The sequence below is a fragment of the Zootermopsis nevadensis genome, unplaced genomic scaffold, assembly GCF_977971745.1.
Source record: "Zootermopsis nevadensis isolate Lab colony 2312 unplaced genomic scaffold, Znev_1.0 Znev_ptg000013l, whole genome shotgun sequence".
Taxonomy (NCBI): domain Eukaryota; kingdom Metazoa; phylum Arthropoda; class Insecta; order Blattodea; family Termopsidae; genus Zootermopsis; species Zootermopsis nevadensis.
In genome coordinates, this window is record NW_028259145.1 from 7,309,199 (window position 1) to 7,333,956 (window position 24,758).

General features: G+C 36.2%; 1 protein-coding gene across 4 annotated transcripts; it reads left to right on the plus strand.

Moving 5' to 3' along the window:
• Positions 1-18: 18 nt before the first annotated feature.
• Sras (Ras converting CAAX endopeptidase Sras) lies at positions 19-23,752 on the plus strand. 4 transcript variants are annotated; one of them, XM_022082488.2, is made up of 7 exons: positions 19-148; positions 397-502; positions 12,442-12,607; positions 15,568-15,735; positions 17,106-17,174; positions 17,282-17,344; positions 22,662-23,752. In XM_022082488.2, the coding sequence occupies exons 1-7, from the start codon at positions 36-38 to the stop codon at positions 22,865-22,867; spliced, it is 891 nt and encodes a 296-aa protein (XP_021938180.1). In that variant the 5' UTR covers positions 19-35; the 3' UTR covers positions 22,868-23,752. The 4 variants fall into 4 exon arrangements, with proteins under 4 accessions (XP_021938180.1, XP_021938181.1, XP_087204989.1 ...); XM_022082489.2 differs by having other exon boundaries at positions 12,442-12,580; XM_022082491.2 differs by lacking the exon at positions 19-148 and adding an exon at positions 214-274.
• Positions 23,753-24,758: the final 1,006 nt, after the last annotated feature.

Consider the following 24,758-nt stretch of genomic DNA (forward strand, 5'->3'; position numbering starts at 1 on the left):
GCTTCCTTTAATCACGTGACTACAGTAATGTCAGTATGGAGAGCTACATACTTAGAGAATATATTTGTTTAACAACTGCAGGAGCATGCTTTCTTCTCTCTGTTGTCTATGTTGCAAGTTTGTATATATGGAAGTCTCCACACAGCAGGTAAAAATATTACCGTCTCCTACAGATTTTACACAAGTTACACAAATTGCAACCATTATTTTCGCTGTTCGCATGCGACAGTGTTGCCAAATGTATCGCACAAAAGTGATGAACTCCCTAAATCCGGTAATAGTTTTTGTAGAATTATGAGAACTGCTAATACAGTATAAATTATGCTACAGGCAGCTTCAGTGCACATTATTCTATTTCGAAAAAAATCATAGTGTAATTTTGCTTTTATATTGTAGGGACCATCCATCCACAATAAAGAAGAGATTCCTGAGTGTTTTCATAATGATGTTTATATCTCCATTATTTTTATATTATTTTTCCCAGGAACATGTTCTTCAAAAGGTGAGTGTCACCACTTAATGCTTGACGTTTATGTCATTTTTTTAAGAAGAAGTTAATCTTCACTTATATCTCTGTAACATCATGCCACACTTAGAACTATTAATTGAACATGTGGCCAAAAGGTATCACATGTCAAAAGTGGAAGTACTGGACACATTGATAGAAGGGTATTGTTCATAAGTTGTCATGTTACCCCATATTACTAATTTTTAAAGTAATGCATGATGATGAACAGTATGGGTGACTTATCCACGGTTTCCATCCATCAAGGAAGGGAATATGGTTTTGCCAAATTAAAATTATTTAGGAATGGTGCAGTGTCCTGTGAGAGCATGTGAAGAAGGCACATAAACACAGACGCTATCTCATAGTTGTAAGGTAATTGTGTAACTCACTTATTCTCTTCTTAATGAGTTTTATACAATCGAGTGACTAGCCTTTGTTAGGACATGATTTTATAATTAAAGTTACGAGAGCAGTAGAATTTCCTGTTCAGTACTGATTCTCTTGAAGTTATAAAATTGCATTATGTAATTCATTTTCTTCTAAACTATCAATATGCGTTGATTTTTAAGTTGCAAACGTTTACCTCTAAAGGAAAAACAACAATCTCCAAGCTTTAGTTTAATTCAGGTTCATCATCCTCTAACACAACTAATGGATGCACTTAAAATGGTCATGTAACAAAGTGGCAGACATTAGGTTTTAAACTCCTGCGTGTTAAGAGTGTCCGAAATGTGCTTGTGTGAGCCGCTTCTCCTTTCCTACTTTCTCATATGTGTTTTAAGTTTAAGATAAAGTATGGAAGTTTGAGCAACAGAAGTTACACCAACAAAGACATGGAAATGCATTGAACAGCCACGCAAGTGGAAGAGGAGTGAAACAAAGAAAATGAGGTTAGTTTGAATAATGGTTTTAGTGTAATTCTCTTGTTTTCTTTTCTTTACCGAGTGATTTCAGTAAAGACTACTGAATTTTACTGGGATCTTTCATGCAGGTATTTAAAGACCTGTCTTTCCCATTCTTCAACATGCAACCAGAAAACGAGATACCTTCTAGTGTACCACATTGACAATGAAGGAAGTCAAAGACTTTGACAGTATCTTCTACAGATATGTTGATAAACTGAAACAGGATGCATTTTTGCTGAAATATGTTTCTGTTAACCCCATATTGCAAAAATTACCATAGAACTTGAAATACATTCAAAGCTTTTCCAAACTATTTTATACCAGGACCTTTGGTAGGACTGTCATTTCTGAAAACCTTGCATACTGTGCAGTGTTCATCTGAAATATTTAAAATCATGCATACAAAGAAACTGTTTACACTTGAAAAACACTTGGTGCCAAACGTACTTTTACCTCATGAGGTCATTATCAGTGGCAAAAACATTAATTCATTCACAATTCATAAGACGATGGTTTGTTATAAAGCACTGAGGGTAGGGAATTTAAAACCAGATTTAAAGAGCATGTCCATGACATTAGATTCAACTTGACCAGATCAAAATACTCTTAACACATCCTCGTCACAGACATGAATACGCCCTATGGAAGATATCATGGACTTATTGAGAATAGCCTCAAAAGGCAAAATGCTTGACATTTTAGAAAATTTCTGCATCTATAAAACTAGCAAAACGCTAAACATCATAAACATAAACATCACCCATGACTCTAATGCGTTATTTGACCTGGTACTAAACAGAAACAAAGTTAAATGTTGTATGCAATAGATGGCCACACTGTTCGGTCAGAAAGATTTTAAACCCTGCACACTTATTTTTAAAAACACAATAATACCCACACCACATTGAAGTTCACAATCCGGGCACAGACTACGAAACCACTGCTCACCATATACCAGCAATGGAAACCTCAAGCTTAGCATTAAACTAAGTTACTCAACTTAAGATAATACACCAACTCATGTTCAATTAAACGTTCAGTGTGGTATTACATGAAGTATGGTTTTGTAAAGTGCGACCTTTTCATGCTCAGTGCTTTATAACAAACCGTTGTCTTATGAATTGTATGATTTAATAGACTAATGAATTAATGTTTTTGCCACTGATGATGACCTCATGAGGTCAAAACGCGTTTGGCACTACGTGTTTTTCAAGTGTAAACAGTTTTGTTTGTATGCATGATTTTATATATTTCACTGTCATTTTTGTTTGTCAAAAAGGCTTTCCTCAGACTGTTTATTGCAGGTTGAGAACTGTTCTGTGAAGTCTGTTGTCAAAATGTGTGCAGATACTGGAGGGCCCCTGGTAGAAGGGAAAGGTGGTGACCATATAAATAAGAAGTATGAAGACAGAAGACATTTAGTTATAAAATTGATTAAGAAATACAAATGCATTGAAGCTCACTGCAGAGTGGAACATCAGTCTGGCTGTACCTGTCATCTAGCTTAATTATTAGCAAAGTGTGTTGCAAGTCTCGAATGGAACTAAGAGTAAAGTCAGGATTCTTTTGCATAGTATTCAGTTTGGAGTGCAACATAGAATATGGTCATCCTACAACAGTTTAGTGCTCCAGGTGTCTGGAATTAACAGCAAAGAAGAGGACCCAGAAAAAAATCAAACCTTATAGCAGCAAAGATAGTGCATGCTCTCAGAGCAAAGGCATTTCTTGATCTTGTTAAGGGGCCAAGACCTGACCTTATGCTCAGTTTTGATTGCCAAGAGAAATTTCCTCTCCCTAAGCTTCCTAACCAGATGGTTTACCACAGCTGCCAGCTATATTTGTGTAATTTTAGAAATTTACCAGCGTTATTTTACAGAAAATCTGGTATCATCTGGTAGTGCCTACAGCCATTGCTTGATGGAGGGTGAGTATGTGAAAGCCTCTGCACTTTATGATAGCTTAAGAAAAGCAACTTTACCAATAAGAAAGCTTTACCTAATTGTGGATAGACATGGTGGGCAGAATAAGAACTCCATAGCAATAAGAATGTGCTGCCTAAGACCAATGTGTGCACCAAACCACATTGAAGTGATTGAACTGGTGTTCCCCATTGCTTCATACCACCTGATGGTGTCTTCAGAAATATTGAAAAGAAAGTGAGGTGTGTGTAATTCATTGTAGATTCCAAAGAAAAAACAAATATAATGGGAAACCACATGATAGTAGAATAAAAATTTACTTGGATATTATCCATCGTCTAGTAAATAGATATATAATATATTTACTAGACGATGGATAATATCCAAGTAAATTTTTATTCAATTGACTCTTCACCATCGTCAAGAAGTTTTAGATTTGATACACATGATAGTAGCTATGCTGGGAAGTGATTGTCAGGATTAACTGGTAAGAGGCAACAACGAATAACATAAAACTATGAGGGTTATGACACTTTCACCTTTCTCTGTGCAAATGGTTGGTACAAATGTACCAGTCCAAGGGGAACCATATTATAAAAGCAGATCAAGACGTTTTAAAAGAGTGATAAAAAAAGAAGAGGTTTGTACATGTTGGACCCTGAAGCAGGAAAATGTGTTATGAAACTGAAGGGCATTCAGAAACTTCTGGAAAATCATTATGGTGAAGGATGGGAAACATAGTAGCCTACAATTCTATGCTACAGTAATCTCAGCCTCTCAACTGGGGAGTTGCAGCAACTAAGAGGAAGAGAATCTTTACTGTCCTCTTATTGAGTCTGCGAACTGATTGTTTGATGTGGTACATATAACAGCCAGAAGAAATTCAGTTGCAACAATGAAAAAATGTTCAGTTTGTATTTAGTATTATATAAACAGACTTTATGATATATGTTGTATGTGCAATTCAAATTCAGCAATGTCCTCAATGCAAAGCAAGGCCAGCATTCTTCATATTTAAAAACTTAATTTCGGGCAAATAATCACGTGTATTTCAAATTTTAAGTACACATGTTGAATGTCATGCTGTGTAGAGGAAAAAAAAATTGAATATCATCCCAAGTGCCCTTAAGTGTTTCTTGTGCTTTTATCAAATTGTGGATAATTTGGAGTTTGCTGACTTTGCTTTTAAACCCCTCATATATGAGTTGTTGTCACAAAAATATTTTATGGGATTTATATGTTGTGTTAGAATAGTACAAACTTTCAAGTCCTTCCATCTAAAGGCCACCTCTTAAGTCTGTCATCATTTCAGTATTTTGATGACAGATTTTAGATGTATCAAGATGGGAAGGTCTCAAATGGTATGCTGAGGTCATTTAGTTTCTGTTGTATTCATGTCCATATTTGAAAGAAGGGCCATAGGGTTTTGAAGAAGGATGACCATTCCTTCAGTACCCTAACAAGAGCTGTGATGAAGATGACTGTCTTCTGGGTTGTAGTGCCATGTAGTCTAGTAGAAGGTTATCTAAAAACATTTCAGAGGTCCTACCTGCCTTCATCATCAGGGCAATGAGTAAGCAGTGCACATGTAATCAGTTTGAGATACAGGAACCAGTCAGTCAAGCAAGGCCTTTGCCAGACTAGTGAGGAATTGTGTCAGGATGAGGCTTTGGCCTGGGAGCCGGTTTAAGAGGTGGGCATACCACAGCCTGGCCAGCAGGAGGGGGATGGAAATGCAAGAGAGAGTGGTCCAAGAAAGCCATCAGTATAGGGGCTCCTCAGGGTGGATCATCAGACATAAGGAGTTGGGTGTATGTGATGATGAGGACAAGGAATGAAGGAGTATACCTGGAAAAATGGATGGAATAACACGATAGATTAGAGGTAGGAAATAAGGACTGGCCGGGGCCTAGTGGTTTATTGAAAACAACAGCGTAATGGCTAGTGGCCAGGTCAGCACTGGTGTATCGGATGCTTCCTACATCCTTTGTGAGAGTTAATGAGGGGCTGCCATAACCAGCTCAGGCAAAGGCCATTCTCCCTGTTCTTGATGTTCAGATGTAGCTCAATCTCATTGGCCCCCCTGATCATGCAGTCCATGTATCTAGATTTGGTGGAGAGGATGATGGTGTCCTGTAGTTGAATGCAGTGGCCCAGGTTGATGCTGTGATGGTTATGGCAGATTTGTCTGGTGCTCCTTGACTCTGGTCAAGATGGAACGGCTGGTCTGCTCGATGTAGACTTGACCACACTTGGAGGGCACACTGTACACACCAGGAGTCCTAAGTTGTCCTTCGCAGGCCAAAGGAAATTGGGGATCTTCTTTGGGGGTAGGCCCACCAACTTGATGTTATGCCTGGACAGCAGCCTGCTGATGTGTTGAAGGTCATGTTCATGTAGGGCAGGAAGGTGACTGAGACAGGTTCATGGGGGTGGTGTAACTCTTGCCAGTGGATTGAGAGCCCATCAAAATTGTTGGTTGCTGTAGCCATTATGCCTCGGTGTGGTCCTGATTAACTCAAGTTCACTATGCAAGCTCGTGTAGTCACAAAGGGATCTGACCTTGTGCACCAGTGTGGAGAGCATGGCCTGTTTGTTAGAAGGAATAATAATAATAATTTATTTACATTCCATGGATCCATAAGACAGTCAGATGACAATAGGATGTGGAAAAAGTCATAATAATAATAATAATAATACAATACATATTATAAAGTACAATTTAAACTATTATATAAATTTCACATAATACAAAAAAAAGTATTCACCTAGGGAAATGATAAGCTACAAATAGATGTACCATTACACACAAGAAAAATTTATCACTTATTTGTATACAACATAAATTCATTGACAGAGTAAAAGGAGTGTGTAATTAAGTATCTTTTTAATGCTACCTTAAATTCCTCCTTATTTACAAGACTTGTGAGATTTGATGGTAGACTGTTGAAAATTTTGATTCCTGCATAATATGCACTCTTCTGAAAGCATGAGAGGTTGGCAATTGGTCTGTGAAGCTGATTTTTATTTCTTGTGTTGACACTGTGTACAGCAGAATTAGTTTGAAAGAGTTGTTGGTTATTTACAATAAAGTTCATTAACGAGAATATGTATTCACAAGGTAGAGCTAAGATCTGCAATCTCTTAAATAAGACTTCTACATGAATTTCTAGGTTTTACACCAGCCAATAATCTAATAATTTTCTTTTTTAAAGTGAATATGTTTTTACTGTTTGATGAATTACCCCAAAAAATATTCCATACTTCATTAAAGAGTGAAAATAGGCAAAATATACTGATCTGAGTGTGTCAGTGTTACTGACATGCAACAGAGATCTTACTGCATAACATGCGCCACTTAACTTAGGAATCAGTTTATAATATGATTTGTCCAATTTAGGTGATTATCAATTTGCAAACCCAAGAATTTTGTGTTTATTGACTCTTGTATATACTTCCCATTATAACCAATACTTAAAGCAAGCTGTGGTGAGTTATTTGTTATAAATTTTATTATATTCGTTTTATCTAGATTTAGGGCCAGCTTGTTAGCAGTAAACCATTTACTCATATGATACAGAACTATGTTTGATGTTGAACAGAAATCATCAAAATTTTTATTAGAAATTATGACACTTGTGTCATCAGCAAATATTATGGGTTCTGTTAAAGTATTTATTGTTTTTATTGTTGGAGGAAGGTCATTTATGTATATTATAAAAAGCAAGGGCCCTAAAATTGACCGTTGGGGAACTCGTTCCCCAGTTTGAGAAAAAATTTCGTTTGTTTTTAGGTGCTTTTACTTCGACCTTTTGTTTTCTATCTGTTAAATAGGATCTGAACCATTGCGCTGCTATTCCTTGAATGCCATAAAAATGCAATTTATCCAACAAAATTTCATGATTTACACAGTCAAAAGCTTTTGCTAAATCACAGAAAATTCCTCCAACATGCATTTTTTGGTTAACAGATTTTAGCACATTGTCTGTTAGTTTGAAAGCTGCATCTTCAGTGGATACACCTTTCCTGAAGCCAAATTGTTCCGGGACTAATATGTTATTAGCATGCATATGATGACTTAATCTATTGTACATAATCTTCTCAAGCACTTTAGAAAAAGTAGTTAAAAGTGAAATTGGCCTGTAATTTGTCATACTGGTTTTGTCCCCTTTCTTGTACAGCGGTCATACTACTGATATTTTAAGGCGGTCCGGGAAAATGCCTGTGTATAATGAGTGATTACAAATGTGGGTTAATGGACGACTAATTAAAGCTGAACAAGCTTTCAAAATTTTACTTGTTATTTCATAATAACCTGATGAGTTTTTTGACTGAGGGACTGTATTACACTCAGTTTCAGTGGTTGGAATGATATTAAGGCCAGAAAATTTTACAGGAAATGCAGCTTTTAAAACAACAGTTAATACAAATAAATTCATGTCTCATTACATTGTTGTTAGTTACTTACATAAATATTTATAGTAATTAACAATTTTCAGTTTAAATAAATTCTGTGGATTAGGCATAATAAGATAAATGATAATCTTTCAGTATGGCTTAAATGATTTTGTCATTTAATGCTGGCTCTGAGAGTATCAAATAATTTGATCCTTGCACAAGTAAGCACATTTCTGATATGTAGTGAGATTAGAATTTGGCTTATGTCATGTTTATCCTTGTGTTTATACTATGTATGTCAAAATTTGTTTGGCACTTCTCCAATGTACAATGGTAATGAGAGTAAGAATTCACTATAGAATATATCAAATTTTTCCTCAAGAGACTTTTTTACGCCTGATGATTTAATTTTGGGTGTTAAGTACTCTCCGTCTCTGTTGAATTTCCTCAGAAGACATGATGGAATAGAAATAAGCAGAGTAAACTAATTTTAAAATATCTGTTTTCAAGAGTGATTTTACTGTCCTCATGGCAAAGCATACTGATCGTTGTTTGGAGATAATATATTCGTTGTGCTGCTTTTAATTTAAGGTATGAATTTGGAAGTCACAGAATTTTGTAGTTAATGCTTCAGTTGTTTTATTGTCATAACTGATATTGAATTAATACATGTTTTGTTGTTTGCAACTTTCATGAAGTTTGTCTTTCTTTAATGTGAGTTCTTTGGCTTTTGAAGACGGAGATAAAGTCCCATCTCCGAAACGTCGTTTTACGTTTTATATTTACTAGACGATGGATAATATCCAAGAAAATTTTTATTCAATTGACTCTTCACCATCGTCAAGAAGTTTTAGATTTAAACCATTTGTTCAGGTTAGCAAAGATATCATTAATAGAATTTTGAAAGTAGTCACTACCAGGATGATTAGTAATACTAGTATCATCAGGTTGGGGGTTGGACGTAAGGCTAACAACCTTTCACCGTAAAAGAACATCGTTACGAAAAAAACTAACTAAGCCTCGGACAGGACGGACTCTTTGGCACTACCATGGCAATTGAAAAAGGATATGAGATTTGGCATTTGGAACAACAAGGAGATGCTTTGTCTCCTTTGCCCTTTAACTTGGCGCTAGAATATGCCATCAGGAAAGTCCAAGATATGCAGGAGGGTTTGAAATTGAATGGGGCACATCAGCTATTGGCATATGCTGATGATGTTAATTTATTTGGGGGTGATATAAGTACAATAAAGAGGAATGCAGAAGTTTTACTAGAGGCTAGTAGACAGGTGGGGCTAGAAGTAAATTCAGAAAAAAACTAAGTACATGTTAGTATCTCGTCGTCAGCAGACAGGCGGCAAAATTATCTTAGAGTGGTTAATAAATTCTTTGAAAGTGTTACTGAGTTCAAATATTTGGGAGCAACAATAACAAATCAAAATGACACTCATGAGGAAGTTAGGAGGAGACTAAATTCCAAAAATGCTTGCTACTTCTCAGTTCAGAATATTTTGTCTTCGAAAATTAAAGTATACAAAACAATAATTTTGTCTGTTGTTTTGTATGGGTACGAAACATGGTCTCTCACTCAGAGGGAGGAACAAAGATTGCAGGTGTTTGAGAATAGCATGTTGAGGATATTTGGGCCTGGGAGAGAAGGTGATGGGGCATGGAGAAAACTGCATAATGATGAGCTTAAAAATCTGTATTCCTCCCCCAATATTGTCAGGGTGATTAAGTCAGGAAGAATGAGATGGGCGGGGCATGTAGCGCACATGGATGGGGCCAGAGGCGTGCACTGGGTATTGGTTGGGAAGCCTGAGGGGAAGAGACCGCTGGGGAGACCTAGACGTAGATGGGAGGATAATATCAGCGGGATCTGTGGGAGATAGGAGTTGAAGGAGACTGGATTTTGTTGGCCCAGGAAAGGGTCCGGTGGAGGGCTTTGGTTAATTCGTTGATGAACCTTCGAGTTCAGTAAGCCATCTACTTAGTTGGTTAGTTAGTATCATCAGCAGAGAGTGTAAGGTTTGGACTGAGAATTGGTTGTTGGTGGTTGATATGTAAGAGGTTAAAATGAGGACCAAGTATTGAACCTTGAGGGACTCCATGATTTGAAACAACCCAGTTTAAGTATGTGTTATAATTTGAATTAGGAGATTTAGTTTCTACCTTTTGCTTTCTGCCATGGTGGTGTGATTTAAGCCATTGTCTTTCTTTACCTTGAATTTGATAAAAGTTTAGTTTTGGTAGTCGTATGTCATGATTCATACAATCAGATGCTTTAACAACGTCACAAAGTATTTCAACATACATTTTATAATCAGAGGTATGTAAGATTTTGTCTATGAATTTGAACAAGAGTATAACAGTTGAGAGCCCTCTTATGAGTCCAGATTATTATTCTGTGAGGATAATGTTAGTGGTGAAGGAATTTGTTACTCTCTTGTACTTGACTTTACAAATACAGGTAACCCTTGATTTATGCCTGGACGAATTGGTGTAAATTGAAACTCTTTTTATAATGTAAATCAATGGGAAGTCAATGACATGCGTTCGCAGCACCCAAACATTGATGACTTAAGTTCCTCAAAAATTGACTTCACTTTATCCGTGATAGCAATTTCAGTCAAGGGAATGTTTTTTCGATTCATGTCTTCCACCCATAGCAACAGCAATTTCTCCATTCTTTCTAAAAGTTTACTTCTGCTATAATTTACTTGTGTTGCACTTACTCTCGTAGCCTGTTGCATTGACTGTTTTATTTTATATGAATTTTTCATTATGGTGGTCACAGTGGAAGGAGGCAACTTCATACTTCTGCACACATTACGACCAGTATCACCACCTTCTATTCTACGAATTACGTCCATCATATCTTCTAATGCAATAGACCTACGCAACTTTTAGCAACTCATTCACTCCTCTTACCAGACGTGGTGGCTCTTCTACAATTTATAAATATAAAGCAGTTGCTACTGCAGAATAGTGGTCGAACAACACAAACACGTTTAGCACACAGTTTCCAGCACATTCAATGTGTCAACAAGAAGCAAACTGAGGGCATTTTCCCTTACTCCCTTATCAGAAGTAATTGACTATACTGGTAGCTTAAAGGAACACTAATATACTGTGGGTAACTTTTGAACAATTTTGTTGACATTCCATCATAACTGCATGAGTTTCTTGACTTAAAATAATTATGTTTTTATTTATTTTATTTGCTGCTGTAGGCAATTGATGTAAGGTTCTAAGGATTGTTTTGATCATGAATTGAATTGCCTTTTTCTCTGTTGCACTTTTTATACTGATAAACTGTCAGTAAGTCTGTTAAGATTACAGGGAATTGGTCAATAAAAACAACATACATTGCAATGTGACAACCAAATGAGAACAAAGCACATGTGAAATATGTGACATTTATGCTTTTTGTACACATTAAGATTCAGCAATTTTGATTTGAATTTTATATTGACTTTAAACTTTAGGATGAGTATATATCTTAATCCAATATGTTTGTAAAAAAAATGTCAATGGACAAATTCAGTCTGTACAGACATTCTGGTGATTGAACCCCTGACTTCCTGAAAACAAGGTAGGAATTGATTTATTTTACTTCTCACACAATTAATACAAACATGATAAGTACTGTATAAATATTGGGTTGAAGAAACATGAATTTATAAGGTTGTGGGGAAACTGATCATATTGTGTTTTAAGGCAGGATTTTTTTTGTAGGTGACAAAATGTTCTCAATCTTTTTCTTTTTTAACTGTTGTTACCCATCATACTTCCGCATTGAAATATCTGAGATTTGAAGTTCTCACAGTGATGATGATGATGATGATGATGATCTTCTGCGTTTTGATGCTAGATTCAAGTGTTTCAGAGAAACATACTGATCCTGTCTTCAGGGCTGAAAACAGTTTGAGACAACATGTTTTTCTTTGAAATTCTGGTATCTACCTACATGTTTTCATGTCATAAATTTGCTTGGTCTAACATAAAGCAATTCTAGTTATAAAGTAGGAAGAATAGACTTTTAATTCCTAGTTTTCGGAATAGTGTTTCTGACTTGTATCTGCAAAGTAGTTTATTTGGATCTTATCTGGAAAATCCAAAAATTGTATCTCGCAGTAGACTAGAACCACTTTTTGTTTTTCTTCTAATTAACTTAACAGTATCTATTCTTACATATACCAGGAAAATAAACAGCATTGCTTGAAAATGTTCCTAGCTGTGCATGAAGAAAGCCAACTAGAAATGAGTGTTACCAGCATTTGAAGGAATTAAACTCAATTCTGAAAGATTTGTGCTGCAACCACTACATATTATTGATTATGAGGTTGTTTAATGGTGTCGTTAAGAGTGCAATTTCCAATATTACCACTGAGCCAAGCTGCTTGTCTCAGCCAATATAGCCTTTGGATCAAAGAGTGTGAAGTTCATCCTCTGCTTCGTCTAACAAAGCAAAACACAGTCAATTTAAATATTCCATGCTGTGCTACATTTTGCGTAAGAGTTTTCCAGTTTGTGTGGTGTGTACAGAAATATTGTCTGCGTAGAAAATTTAAATGTAAGTGGCCTGTGATTTACAGGATACAATAAACTTAAATTGAATTGCAAGAAATTGAATTGAAACATGTGGAACCTCGCACCAGTTTCTGTATTGCTTGGTACGTTTGTGTATAGGTGGCTTTTCTTTTTTCAGGCTTCTTTGTGGCAACTGTTGGGTCTGAGAATGCATGGTCTGCTCCCTGCTACTGTTATTCCAGTGTTTCTTACAATGGTTCTCTTTCTTGGTCCACTCAGCATGCAGGGCTTCAGTGGATTATGGAAATTGTATGCTGGTATGTCTGCTAGATCAGAGGAACTGGGTAAATTAGGTTGAGTGCAAGACAGGCAGATAGTCCCTTTGAATTCACAACATAATATATTTTCACATTTTTTTCAACAACATATGTAAAATAAGCTGTTTGTAATTAATGTCACCCTTGGTGGACTAGTGGTTAGTGTGCTCACCACTTGACCCAAGGTTTGCAGGTTCAAACCCAGCCGAGGTCAGTGGATGTTTAAGGGTGATTAAAGTCCGTAGCACAACTTCCTTTGGAGGGGAAGTAAAGCCAGTAGTTCCATGCTGTAGATTTGTGGCACATAAAAGAAGTGTTTTAACCCCCCATTCGGGGGGGTTAGTTTAGTTTCTTACTCAAGATTTTAAAACTTGACCAACCTCCCCAAAGGGGGGGTTGGTCAAGTGTTTTAACCCCCTTCCTTTCATTGTATGCCGAGTAAATAGATGACGTTTCCTAGGTAACCATTGTTGTCGATTTATTGATATTGATCTTACACATTTTTGTGACCCATCTTCTTTACACTTTTTTGCCGAATGACCTTGATAGACGAAAGGAGCGCTTTGCTCTAGTAAGGACAAATGCCTTGATCAGCTGTCGTGGAATGGGTCAATATGCTCATTCCTTGAAGTTGAAATTAATGAAAATTAAAATACATAATACTGTGTTATTACTCATGTTATTAGGAAAATGTTTCTGCATTTGTACAGCAGTTGCAACTCCTGTTGGCCTGTGAAGTATAAATAAGTTTAGTTTTGTATGGTAATCCTCAAAACATGGATACATACACAATCATACCTCCCACTTTGTACAACTGAACACAATTTGTGCAACCTTTCCATGAGCAGAACATGCAACAGTGTAGCTTCTTGCCTTTGTTATAGCTGGACTCTAGACATGCTGATTTTGTGGTCACAGCAATTGGTATCCCTCTTTTGACAGGCCGAAGGCACAGTTCTCTTCCAGAAGAAAACCTCGGTGATGTAAGAGGAGTCCCACTGTCAGGTAGACAGTGGGAGGAATGTTTCTCAGTCCACTTCCATGTATGACAGACAACTGTTTGCTGTGTTTCGGTTACAGTCTTCCATAATGGCTGATTTTAGAGCATTGTCATTCTCATCACTGAAGTTACCTTCTGCGAGTGGTTTGTGCATATTTGTCAGCATGCAAACTTTTTGCTTTTCTTTCCAGATGATTTCTGTCATAGTACTAACATAATGACCTTGTGCTAGATGTTAGATGAGTTATAAAATCTACTGTAGAATTTAATCAGGATGTCGGACAGTTTCAAGTTTCCACATTGTCATAATTTTTATCAATTCTGTCAGGTTGTTTATTGTCAGTAAAATGTAGGAAATGAGGAATATGAATGATTGTCACATTTCTTCATAGTATTACTACAGAAGGTCAGTGGTCCATTGTTGACCAATAAATACTCTGCTGCTTCCTGCATATTGGGGAAGTCCCAAGTTTGACTTCTCACCAGTGCTGGCCTCACCTTTATGATATTTGATATTTTCACAGTGGTGAGGATATACACGCCCATTTCTTGGTTCATCTTGCTTTTCAAGTTTATACTTCAGATTCATGGTAAAAGAAACATCTTGATATTTCTGAAGCTGGCTGTTCTATGCAATCAAAGAGAAATCTGACTGATAATAGAGTGTTTCATATTCTTGCATTGCTCTATAAGGGTACCTCCTTTGTTCTTATTCTTCAAGGACATTCTACAAATCAGGTATGAACTACAGTCAAATTGAGCTTCTGATAACAGGTGTTTTCAGTCAGATGAGGCAGTATGTGTGTTTGGGTGTTGATAGACCAGAGCGGTATTAGAAGTTGTTGGCAATGAGAAGAGGTGGTGGCTGTTTGGAGGATGGTATATCATAGCTAGTATCACAAGTTTTGAACACAGAAATTTACATAAGTATTCTGGTTATTCTAGTCAGAACAACTGTATTTCCTCAATTTTAAGATGCACTTTTTTACATTACTAGAGCAAGGTCAGCCTGGTAGTGTAATTTCTTGGATGCATACACTGCTTGGTCCATGGGCTGTATAATGGTTATGATGGGGGCAAAAACTGCAAGAACAGTGTTCAGAAGTTGGTCTCACTTGGATGACAAGGGGCATTGTGTAGAAGCACTGCTTTCTTTGTAATTCTTTCTCTTCCAGGAAAGCTCAAACTTCTGCACCAAAATGTTTGTGTGGAACCAGTGTTTAAAGTCTCTATCTATCCATCCATGCTTCACCCTTATTGTGTTTCTTGCAAGGAAATGTTTTAAAATTTTTGAAATTTTCCATTCTACATATTCAGTAATTTTTGGGGTTAAATTAATATAAAACCTGAATTGAAATTGAATTGTACAGTGTTGAAAAAAGTTATTTCTTTCTTGTTTTTGGTTTATATAACAGTGTTGATCAAGTGAATATGTTATATCATCAGAACATTGGATGATTATGAATAATGTTCTTGGAAGAATATTAACATAAGTGACTCTGGCATTTTTTAGGTATATCAGTATTTATCTGTAGAGAACCTCCCAATAAGTATCCAATATTACACTATGTTTAGCAGATGAACAGTTAACATAGATAACTGATATGGTAATGCCTAAGCCCACCATTGTACGTGATGCTGAGCCAATCCATTTCCCATCTCCACAGCCCACTTTCCTGTGATTCATCTTAATATTATCCTACATCTTCTCAGTCTAAAAAATTGTCATTTACCAATGCTCACCAACAAAAACTTTCTGTCATTCTTTGATTCCTAATCGTACATATATACCCAGAACATTTTGCCTGGATTTCACTATCGTAAAGTACAAGGCAATATGTGGAAATTCCTTGTAGTAATAGTTAACATAGTGCTCTGAAATAAATAATAAAAGCATTTGGGTTTTGTATTTTACTGTTTTAACTGCAACAATTTTGCATCTTTGTTCAAGAACTACAGTACTATAGCTTAATTGCTTTCCTTCTAGAACCCATGTACTGGATGTCAAATTTAACAAACTTAATTTGGCTTCGTAACCATGTGGTGGCACCACTATCTGAAGAGTTCACCTTCAGAGCCTGCATGTTGCCTCTACTATTGCAGTGCTACCGACCAATGACTGCAGTTTTTGTTTGCCCACTGTTCTTTGGAGTAGGTAAGACTTTTTCTGAAATCAACAAATATTAATTTCTGACACGCATGCTCTTTTGGTGGCCTGTATTAATTTGTTTGAAACATAATGAAGTATGGAGTAATTTCTTTGTGTAATTTATCTAACAGCAAACAAATATTCACTTTACAAATAAAAATTGTTAGATTACAGGCTGGTGTCAAACTTAGAAATTAATGTATAAGTCTCTTCAAGAGATTAATGATCTTATCTCTTTCATGTGAATGCATATTCTCCTTAATGAACTTTGCTGTAAATAAACAGGTACATTTTCAAACTAATTCTGCTGTACACAGTGTCAACTCGAGAAATAAGAATTAGCTTCATAGACTTATTGCCATGTTCTCAGAAGAGTGCATATTATGCACACAAAAATTTTCAGTAGTGTACCATAAAGTCTCAGAAATCTCATAAATAAGAGGACGTAATATAAAGTAGCATTAAGGAAATAATTACATATTACTTTACTCTGTTGATGAATTTGTAATGTTTACAAAAACTTAAAATGTTCATTAAGGTTTTCTTGCCTTTATGTAATATAAATGGGTAGTATAATTTATCTACTGTGTGAAATGGGTGAATATATTTGTAACGTCACTATTTTATGTGAACTCTTTGTTTATAATACGTGAAATCTATATAACAGTATGAATTGTACAGTCCGCAGACCAGGAGAAAATCCCTGCTAGGAATTTGATATACGCGCATGCTCAAGATTTCGCCATGAGTGAAGACCGATCCTAAAAGCATTCGTTCCACAACCACTGAACGAACAATAGACAAGGCTTTCATGTGTTTTAATGGGTACAGCTTTAAGATTACCTCACAGTTGCACAGTGATTTAATCTACAATATTATCGCAACACTCACAGAACACAGTACAGGTGTACTCACTACATGCTACTCTTTAACGGCTTGATGTTTTCAGTCTGTTTGTAGTAGCATAAAACTCTTGATGTATCACACTTCCCACCAATAGCAGCCCTCTAGTCCAGCTGATAAGTAACATTCCCCCCGTACCGCACCAGAAACGACTTCCCTCAGCAGGGTTTTTCTCATGATCTGTGGACAGTACTTGTAATATGTGTTATATTATTATGACTTATTCCACATCCTATTATCATCTGACAAACTTATGGATCAGCAGAATGTAATAAAGATTGTGTGTGTGTGTGTGTGTGCACGCGCACAGTCTATACCAAAATATCTTGTTGATGATTAAAATATAAAACTGTTTATATTACTATGTTTTATGTAAGCTTATCAATTTGTTTAGTGTTTAGATTACTTCCTGGTAGAGGAACTATTGTTTTGTCTCTGCTAATAGTGAAAGGAATGTTTCTGTATTGTTTCAGCTCATTTTCATCATATGGTAGAACGAATGAGAAGTGGTTTAGATCTCAAAAGGGCTTTAATGATATCATGTAAGTGTTGCAGTAATATCACAGCACTAGTGGGTTTATTTAAGAATGTAATTGTCTAAGTTTATTTTGGTTTTTAATCTATTTAATTTTTATGAATTTCATTTCAGGTTTTCAGTTTTCATATACAACATTGTTTGGTGCCTATTCAGCATTTCTGTTTGCAAAAACTGGTGTGTATAATTCTAACTCATTGGGGTTTAGCTAAATGGGAATTAGACTGAGATGTACATTCAAAGATGTCAGAAGTCTCATAAATTTGGGGGTGGGTGGTGAAGTGCCACCTTTGTGTAGCCATTTTACTTTATTTTGGAAATACATTTTACAAAGTATATGTTTTTGAATTAATTGCAGGTTCTTAACGTTTACAATATATTGTCATTGTTACTGTTTATTATTTAATTTGAAACTGAATTTATTAATTATACTTACTGATAATACATGTCACCACAGTTAATTAATTTTATATTGTTTGCTTTGTGTGTGCCTAGCATGGACAAAAAACTAACTAAAATTATTTTATTTTAATTTGACTATCACTCTGTATGTTGCAAACTTAATTTTGTAATGTAACTTTCTGGAGACTGGAAGTACAGTTAACTCCTGATTATTCAGTCTAATGAAGGGGAGAAGATGGATGAATAATTGAAAAACATGAATAATTTAAAATATTTTGTCCAGTTGATTTTCAAGACATCACAAATTACTGTACGATTTTTCATGCAGGTGATGTTTATCTTGAGAAATAAAGTCACTTGTTTTTATGAACTGTTTAGACTCCTCATCATGGCAGCATAAATTTTTCTTGTGGTTGCAGTGTCATGGTATTCAAACCCTCTCTGACCTGTGTAGTGTAGTAGTGTCAACACTGGAAGCTTCTCACATTTGTCCTTCTCAACTTCTGTTCGTTTTCTTCCAGCAACTTTGACAGTGTCTGTCATGTGCCGGAAGCCCAGATTACAAGCAACACTCTGTAGCCATTCTTCAACATCATCTTTGTTGGCATTTACAGAACATGAATTTCAGACTTGTTGATTTTTTTGTTAGAAAAACTTTTAAAATATTTTTTCTCTCTAACACTGTTATTTATTTTCCTTAATTCTGTTGTGGTGTCATCTCCATCAACAGAGTTTCTGAGATCAGCCTCGTAGTGTCGTTTCATGGACAGAATCGCTATTTGGTACATGGGCTGTATAATAGCTCTGACACTGGGGACAAGAATTGTACAATGACAAGGCCATATTCAGAAGTCAGTGTGCTCTCTCTTGGATGACAAGGGGCATTGTCTAGCAGCAACACTGCTTTCTGTAGTGCTAATTCTCTCTTTCAGGAAAGCCCAAACTTCTGGAACAAAATGCTTGTGGGATAAATTTTCAAAGGTCTCCCATTCTATTCGTACTCCTTTCTAGTTCCAAAAATGGACAGGAATGCAGTTTGCTTCAGTACCCTTGAGTGATCATGGCTTTTTAAATCACTACAAGTTTAAGTTTGTGATTTCTCTATGCCTGTCCACAGCACAGGCACTCTTTAGATGATTTGTGCCCTGGAGCACATTTCTGTCCATCAGATGCACTGGTTCTTGTTGGTTAGCCTTCCCAGAACCAAACATTCCCTCTCTTCACCACTATGATCATTGGACCATACCTCTCCACCATACCACTGATATGCCACTATATCTTCTGTAGACTATCCTAAACCCAACTCCATCCCCCTGTTTTGAAGAGAACACTGGTTCTGAAAGACATTGAAGCCTAGTTCACATGTATCCATACATGTACAATCTGCCAACTGGATAAGTGGTGAAACTTGCCGTGCACCATCAGGTTGGTAAAATGTTGGGGTTCAACCATCCCTATACTTCCAAATTTCTAACATTGCTGTCAGTACTGAGATAAGGCATTTGAGCACCCAGGGCCACCAGGTTGAAATATTATCATCCCAAATTAAAGAACATAATCTTACCTCTTAAAAAAGGAGTTGATTCTAATATGGAGGTGTAGTAGCACAACAAAATCACATTTACTTGTATACAGGAACAGTTTTAAATTTAATAGTGTTTACAGTAAAACTCTAATTTCAATGGCTGCAAAGTTTATGATTACATCATAAAAATTAAGACATTCTTTAATGCTGAATTCTGTGGGAAGAACACCAAAATTTGACAATCTTGTGCCACAGATTATCTAAAAAAAATTGTTATTCTTTTAAGTTTTCCGAGGGTCCTTTCACATGATAAGACAGTAACAGGCAAAGTAAAAAAAAAGGTATGTGGTTTCTGTGATTGAATAGCAGCCCTGCAAGAACACAGTCCTGTATCAGCCAGAAAAGATCAAGTTATTGCTGATTTCACATGAGACACTAAATTTTATGCTTGATGCTTGAAGCTCTCCACCTCAAACTATTACAATGCATCAGTATCCATTATGTATATTTTAAAAGTAAACTGTTTGTAGTTCCTTTTAATTCAATTAGTTTCACAGCTGTGAGTGCAAAACAAAAATTCAAAATTCAATGAGGCTTTTTGCAAAACTTCACTTTTCTACCTATAAAAAAACACCACCACCACCCTTTAACAGACAAAGCTGAATTCTTGTTGCTTTGTTGAATAATTATTTTATTCTCTCCTAGATATAAAAGTTGTAATTTGCATTTCTTCAGCAATTTTTAGCACAAATTAAGGCTTCTTCAGCTACATCTTCATGTATAATACTTTTAACATACCCTTCAATCCAACTGACTTTCATGAGGCTTGCAAGACTGTCACGTACTTGGATTTCACTGCTTTGTTAACAACAGTTCAGAATTAAATTGCATGTTACTGCTAAGGATTGAGGGTATGTTTGATGGAAAATACTTCTGGGTAATGGAAATTGTTCCTGGATTGGCTGACATACTTGCAAAATTATCATTCAACATATTAAACAGTTCTGTTATTTGTGAATGCTGTGCTTTAATAGCACTTGCTTTAGAAGACCAGTATGTTTCTGAGTGACCTTTAAGCAGTCTGTAATGTGCTTGTTAACATTTAAGAGCAGTTGGTGGAGCTTGAAAAACTAAAATGTTTTGTATTTGAAGAAGCTGCTTTTACATCTGCCAGATTAAAACTGTACTTCACATGGCAGAAATCTAACAATAATGTTCTTTTGCACTTCATTTTATTTTCCTGCCATCTCTATGATACTTACTTTGATACTTTTATGACTCGTTCTTCAAGTGCCTGAGCACTGCGGATCCCAACCTTTTCTTCATTATCTTCGATCTATGGACATTTGGTAGGACTCCATGAACGAGGGATTGGCCCATCGCAAGGCCTCTATCTGTACACAGGACAGCACAACACAGAAAGACGTGGACAGACATCCATGGCTTGAGTGGGATCAAACCCACGGTCCCAGTGACCAAGCGGCACAAGTCCCACGCCTCGGACCGCGCGGCCACTGTGACCCCCGCCATCTCTATGATTAATAGAAACTCTTCCATGAATAAAATTTGTGTGAGGAGTCACTTGGCTGCTCTGTATTTGGTGGGGATCATCTTTCCTTCCTTAACTTCAGAAATTATTTTAGCTCAGACTTTGTTGCCCAGCAGGCCAATAAAGTCATTTTGAATTTTATTAGACAGTAGTTTACATAACCAGTGCTGTGTTTTGATTATTAGTTAGTTTAATAATATCAAGAAAGACCCCAGCATTTTCTTTTCCAATTTTATCATTGGGAACCCCAAAGTGCCAGATTAATTTTGCACAGAAAAAATGCCTAAAATACACTTGAGAATATCCTGCCATTTTTGCTCTTCTTCATTTACTGTTGAATTTAATTAACAAAGTGGTTTTCTTTTATTCTTTTATCCACTGACTTCCATTTCAAGAAATTAGTGCTGTGATCCAATGAATACTCGTGATCTATGCATGAATGGGAGTTTTTTTGCAGTCAGAATATCCTTTCTTGGCATTTTAATAATATGTTGTTTGTTTGCCAAAGAGAATGCAAGGAAAGAAAAATAAATGTTTATTCAGTTTGCAATACATCATCCAGGCTGGTTGTACTACATTTACATCTGAAAGTTGTTTGGTAAACCAATAACATATGAAGCTGTGCTTATCAACCTGGCTTGCTTCAGAATGAATGCCTTTACCTTAGTCAATAATCTGTTCCACTATATGCCACCTAACTTGATCATTAATATTTGGCTGTGATAGAGAATCATTTAAGTTCATAGGATTTTCATTAGTTATTGAACTACTGCTGTTGGTTGAGACATTATTTTGGATTACTAAGACATATGGAGGAAGTTTATTTTATTTTAGAGTTGTGTGCATTAGAATTAGTGCCTTCACAATGTTTATTAGCTACTGAAGTCTCCATATCGCAGATGGGTTCCTGGGTTTCTTTATACTGCAACTCTTGCAAAACCCTACTTGACCATCCCTGCCACTGCTCTGACAGTTTGAATGCCTCTTCTTCCTCCATGTTCTTTTGTCTAAATTTGGCACTGGATGGTTGTTACAACACCATTTTAAACCCATCATGACTGTATAGTTACATGAAAGAGGGAGAACAAGGGGTTAAATTTTTTTTCTCTCTTTTCATGTTTATCAGTAATTCAGACCATGACAATTTCACATGAATACAGTCCAGATTTAGCACCTGCTCATATTAGCATCACAGGAATTTGTGGACAGCAATGCTATTCATCATTTGACAGCCAAAAATAAGTAATTTACCACCACCATTTTACTGCTAATAATGGTGGTTGACAGTCAGTGGCACCAAGTAAGCAGTTAACTGAACAATTAAAATGGCGCTTACCTTCCTAAATATCTGATATCTACCTGTGCTTGGTGGTAATGAGTGTTCAGTTAGTCTCAGAACAGAAGATATGTAGTTTGTATGTCTACAACATGCAGAGACTGGCTATGTGGTTACTTCTTGCATAGATCGTAGTTCTTTACTGTTGACATAATGTTAAATGGAAAATGGTATTGTTTCTAAAGGAAATAATGTTTCTAGAGGAACTTGCAAATAAATGTTTTGTTTTCTACTGTATAGAAACTTTCTGGACATTCTGTATCAGGGGAAAATGCATATCAGCTCTTGTATAGACAAAGTTTATGAATGAATTGCTGTCTTTCACAAACAAAATACAATGTAACAAAAAATATGTACAGGAGTATTTGTGCCACCTCATTTATATTGGGTAACATTTGATGGACAGTATTTTCTTTCACTGTAGTGTATCTGGGAAAGTATGTTGCTGTCCACTGGAGGATCTTAGTGTACTGTAATGCATTCAGCTTGACTTACTACAATATAAATACCCATTTTCTGTGGAGATTAAATTTCCTTGTGTTAAAAGTATGTACATTTATACACAGTAACACTACGAGGCTGCCTATTGCTACACATTTCAGTGCTCTTCTACATCATGTACATAGCATATCATATTTATTTGATAGTCTTGTTTTTTATCAGTGTTTTATTTTAATTGCAGGTCATTTTGTGGCACCATTTGCAGTTCATGCCTTCTGCAACCACATGGGATTCCCAGATTTTGCAGAGATTCTAACATATAAGGACCCTCAGAGAATGCTTTTGATGTCACTATTTGTTCTTGGATTGGTGGGCTGGTGTGTTTTGCTTACACCATTAACAAACCCTACTTGGTATAGCAATCACTTGTTCTGGAGGAACCACTGATAGACATTCAACTTGGTGTTCTTCCTTGTATGACAACACTTAGCATTGTGAAGTCAGACAGTCAGCATTCTGTGATTAATGTTGAAAGGAACAATTAATTTAATAACATGCTAATGGAATTAGTATATTCATGAAGTTATTTAACCAAGAGCTTATTGTGACTGTGCCCATCTCAAAAAAGTATTAAGTAACAACAATAAATAGCTGATTGAAAGTATGGATTATCTTTCAAAACAATAAAACATCATGCTGTGTCAGACTGTGGTAATATAAGGTATTTGCCAGTAGATGGTTCTGCCAATAATAGGTGTACATAATTCGGTCAGTAGGTGGCTCTGCCAGCAGCATAATTAAACCATAATTGTTTTGTATAAGATCACACTAGGAGTGAGTGCACTTTGATTTAATGTACAAAAGAATCTACTGCAAATGCATCTCATACAGTGCCAGTGAGCTACTCAAGAACAGGTTGGATGTGCTGGAGAAAACATGTCTGACAAAACTGAGGTTTTATTAATAGGTGTACTGTGTGAAGTGTGAAGTTTTTGGTGCATTAGCATTTAAAGCTGAAGAAAGATGAAATGTTCATGGCCCATGTGTGTTTCCCTCATTTGTTGCCTGAAAATCTCTATCAGTGGAAGGAAAAGATGGGAGGCCTCTGATAGGGATGGTGAGCAAAAGAAGCAGAGGCAAGCTTCTGGTACTTATATTAATTGAGTAATTTCTTGTTATAAAGTTTTTAATTATGTGCTGCTTGTTGTGTATGGATGGTGAATAGGAAGTATAGGAAATTTTGTCAGTTTCAAGTTTCAAATTGTTATAAGGAAAGGTGATTTTAAAAAATGTAGGTATGAAAAGAAATATATTGTTCAGCTTTTGAGTGAATGAATTCTGATTTCATTATTAACAAATCACTGTATATTAACTCTTACCACAAACAAAACTGGTGTAATGGAAGATGGTCACACATAACACTGAACTTCGAAAGACAAACAAAGTTTGTATTTTACTTATTTATATGTGTTACTATTCATAATTCTGCATCAGCTACACTAAGCATTCAACTTTCAGTGTAATAGGTGAACAGTAAAGAGAATATTGGAATGAGTGTCAGAACTAACTCTGCCCTGTAGCAAAATCTTTAACCATTGATGGCTGAACATAATTTTTCACAGAGTTATTGGGTTTTTGTACTTTGTTCATCATCCAAGGTTAAAATGCACATTGTTTCTCTCTTTCAATCAGGACTTGCATTTACTGCATTGTATGTGGGCAAGTGAAATGAGAACCTTAAAAATTCTTTCACAGCTTGTATATTGCAGGTAGGTTCTGTACAGATTTTTTCATTTTCAACATAGTCCCCATTGCATTTCCTCCAGTGTCACCTATACTTCAGGTTCTCTTGAAAAAATCCTTTGGTTGTTTGCACAGACACTCATGCACTGCCTTTTACATTTCTTAATGGGAGCAGAAGGTCTTTCTGTCTGTTACCTCCTTGAGTGCCCCAGATGTATGGTAGTTGGAAGTGGCAAGGTCAGGCAAGTATGGAGGATGAGGGAGGCACTTGAAATGCATGTCCTTGGTGGTTGTAGCTCTTGCACAGGCAGTATGGGCTGAGAGTGCAGTGCTGCAGCAGGACACTAGCACTGAGCAGTCCATGAGGTTCCGATCTGATTCTTGGTTTTAAATGATTTGCATGGAGGTCACAATATGTGGAACTGGTCACTGTGGACCCCTTGGACATGTAGTGCTCTTCAAGTGGATCTCAATGATTCCAGGAGGGTTAGTAGAATTTCAGAAGTTTCTCATTGCAATATTGGGAATATTAAGGAGTGCTTATTTTAATTGTAATGCTACTATATTTACCTGATCAATTTAATCAAAATAAGAT

Excerpts from the sequence above, each read along its gene's own strand:
- Sras (XM_022082488.2), top strand. The coding sequence starts at position 36 with ATGGAGAGCTACATACTTAGAGAATATATTTGTTTAACAACTGCAGGA. Across the intron at positions 503-12,441 it reads AGGAACATGTTCTTCAAAAG|GCTTCTTTGTGGCAACTGTT; the intron begins GTGAGTGTCACC and ends TTCTTTTTTCAG. Across the intron at positions 15,736-17,105 it reads CCCACTGTTCTTTGGAGTAG|CTCATTTTCATCATATGGTA; the intron begins GTAAGACTTTTT and ends GTATTGTTTCAG.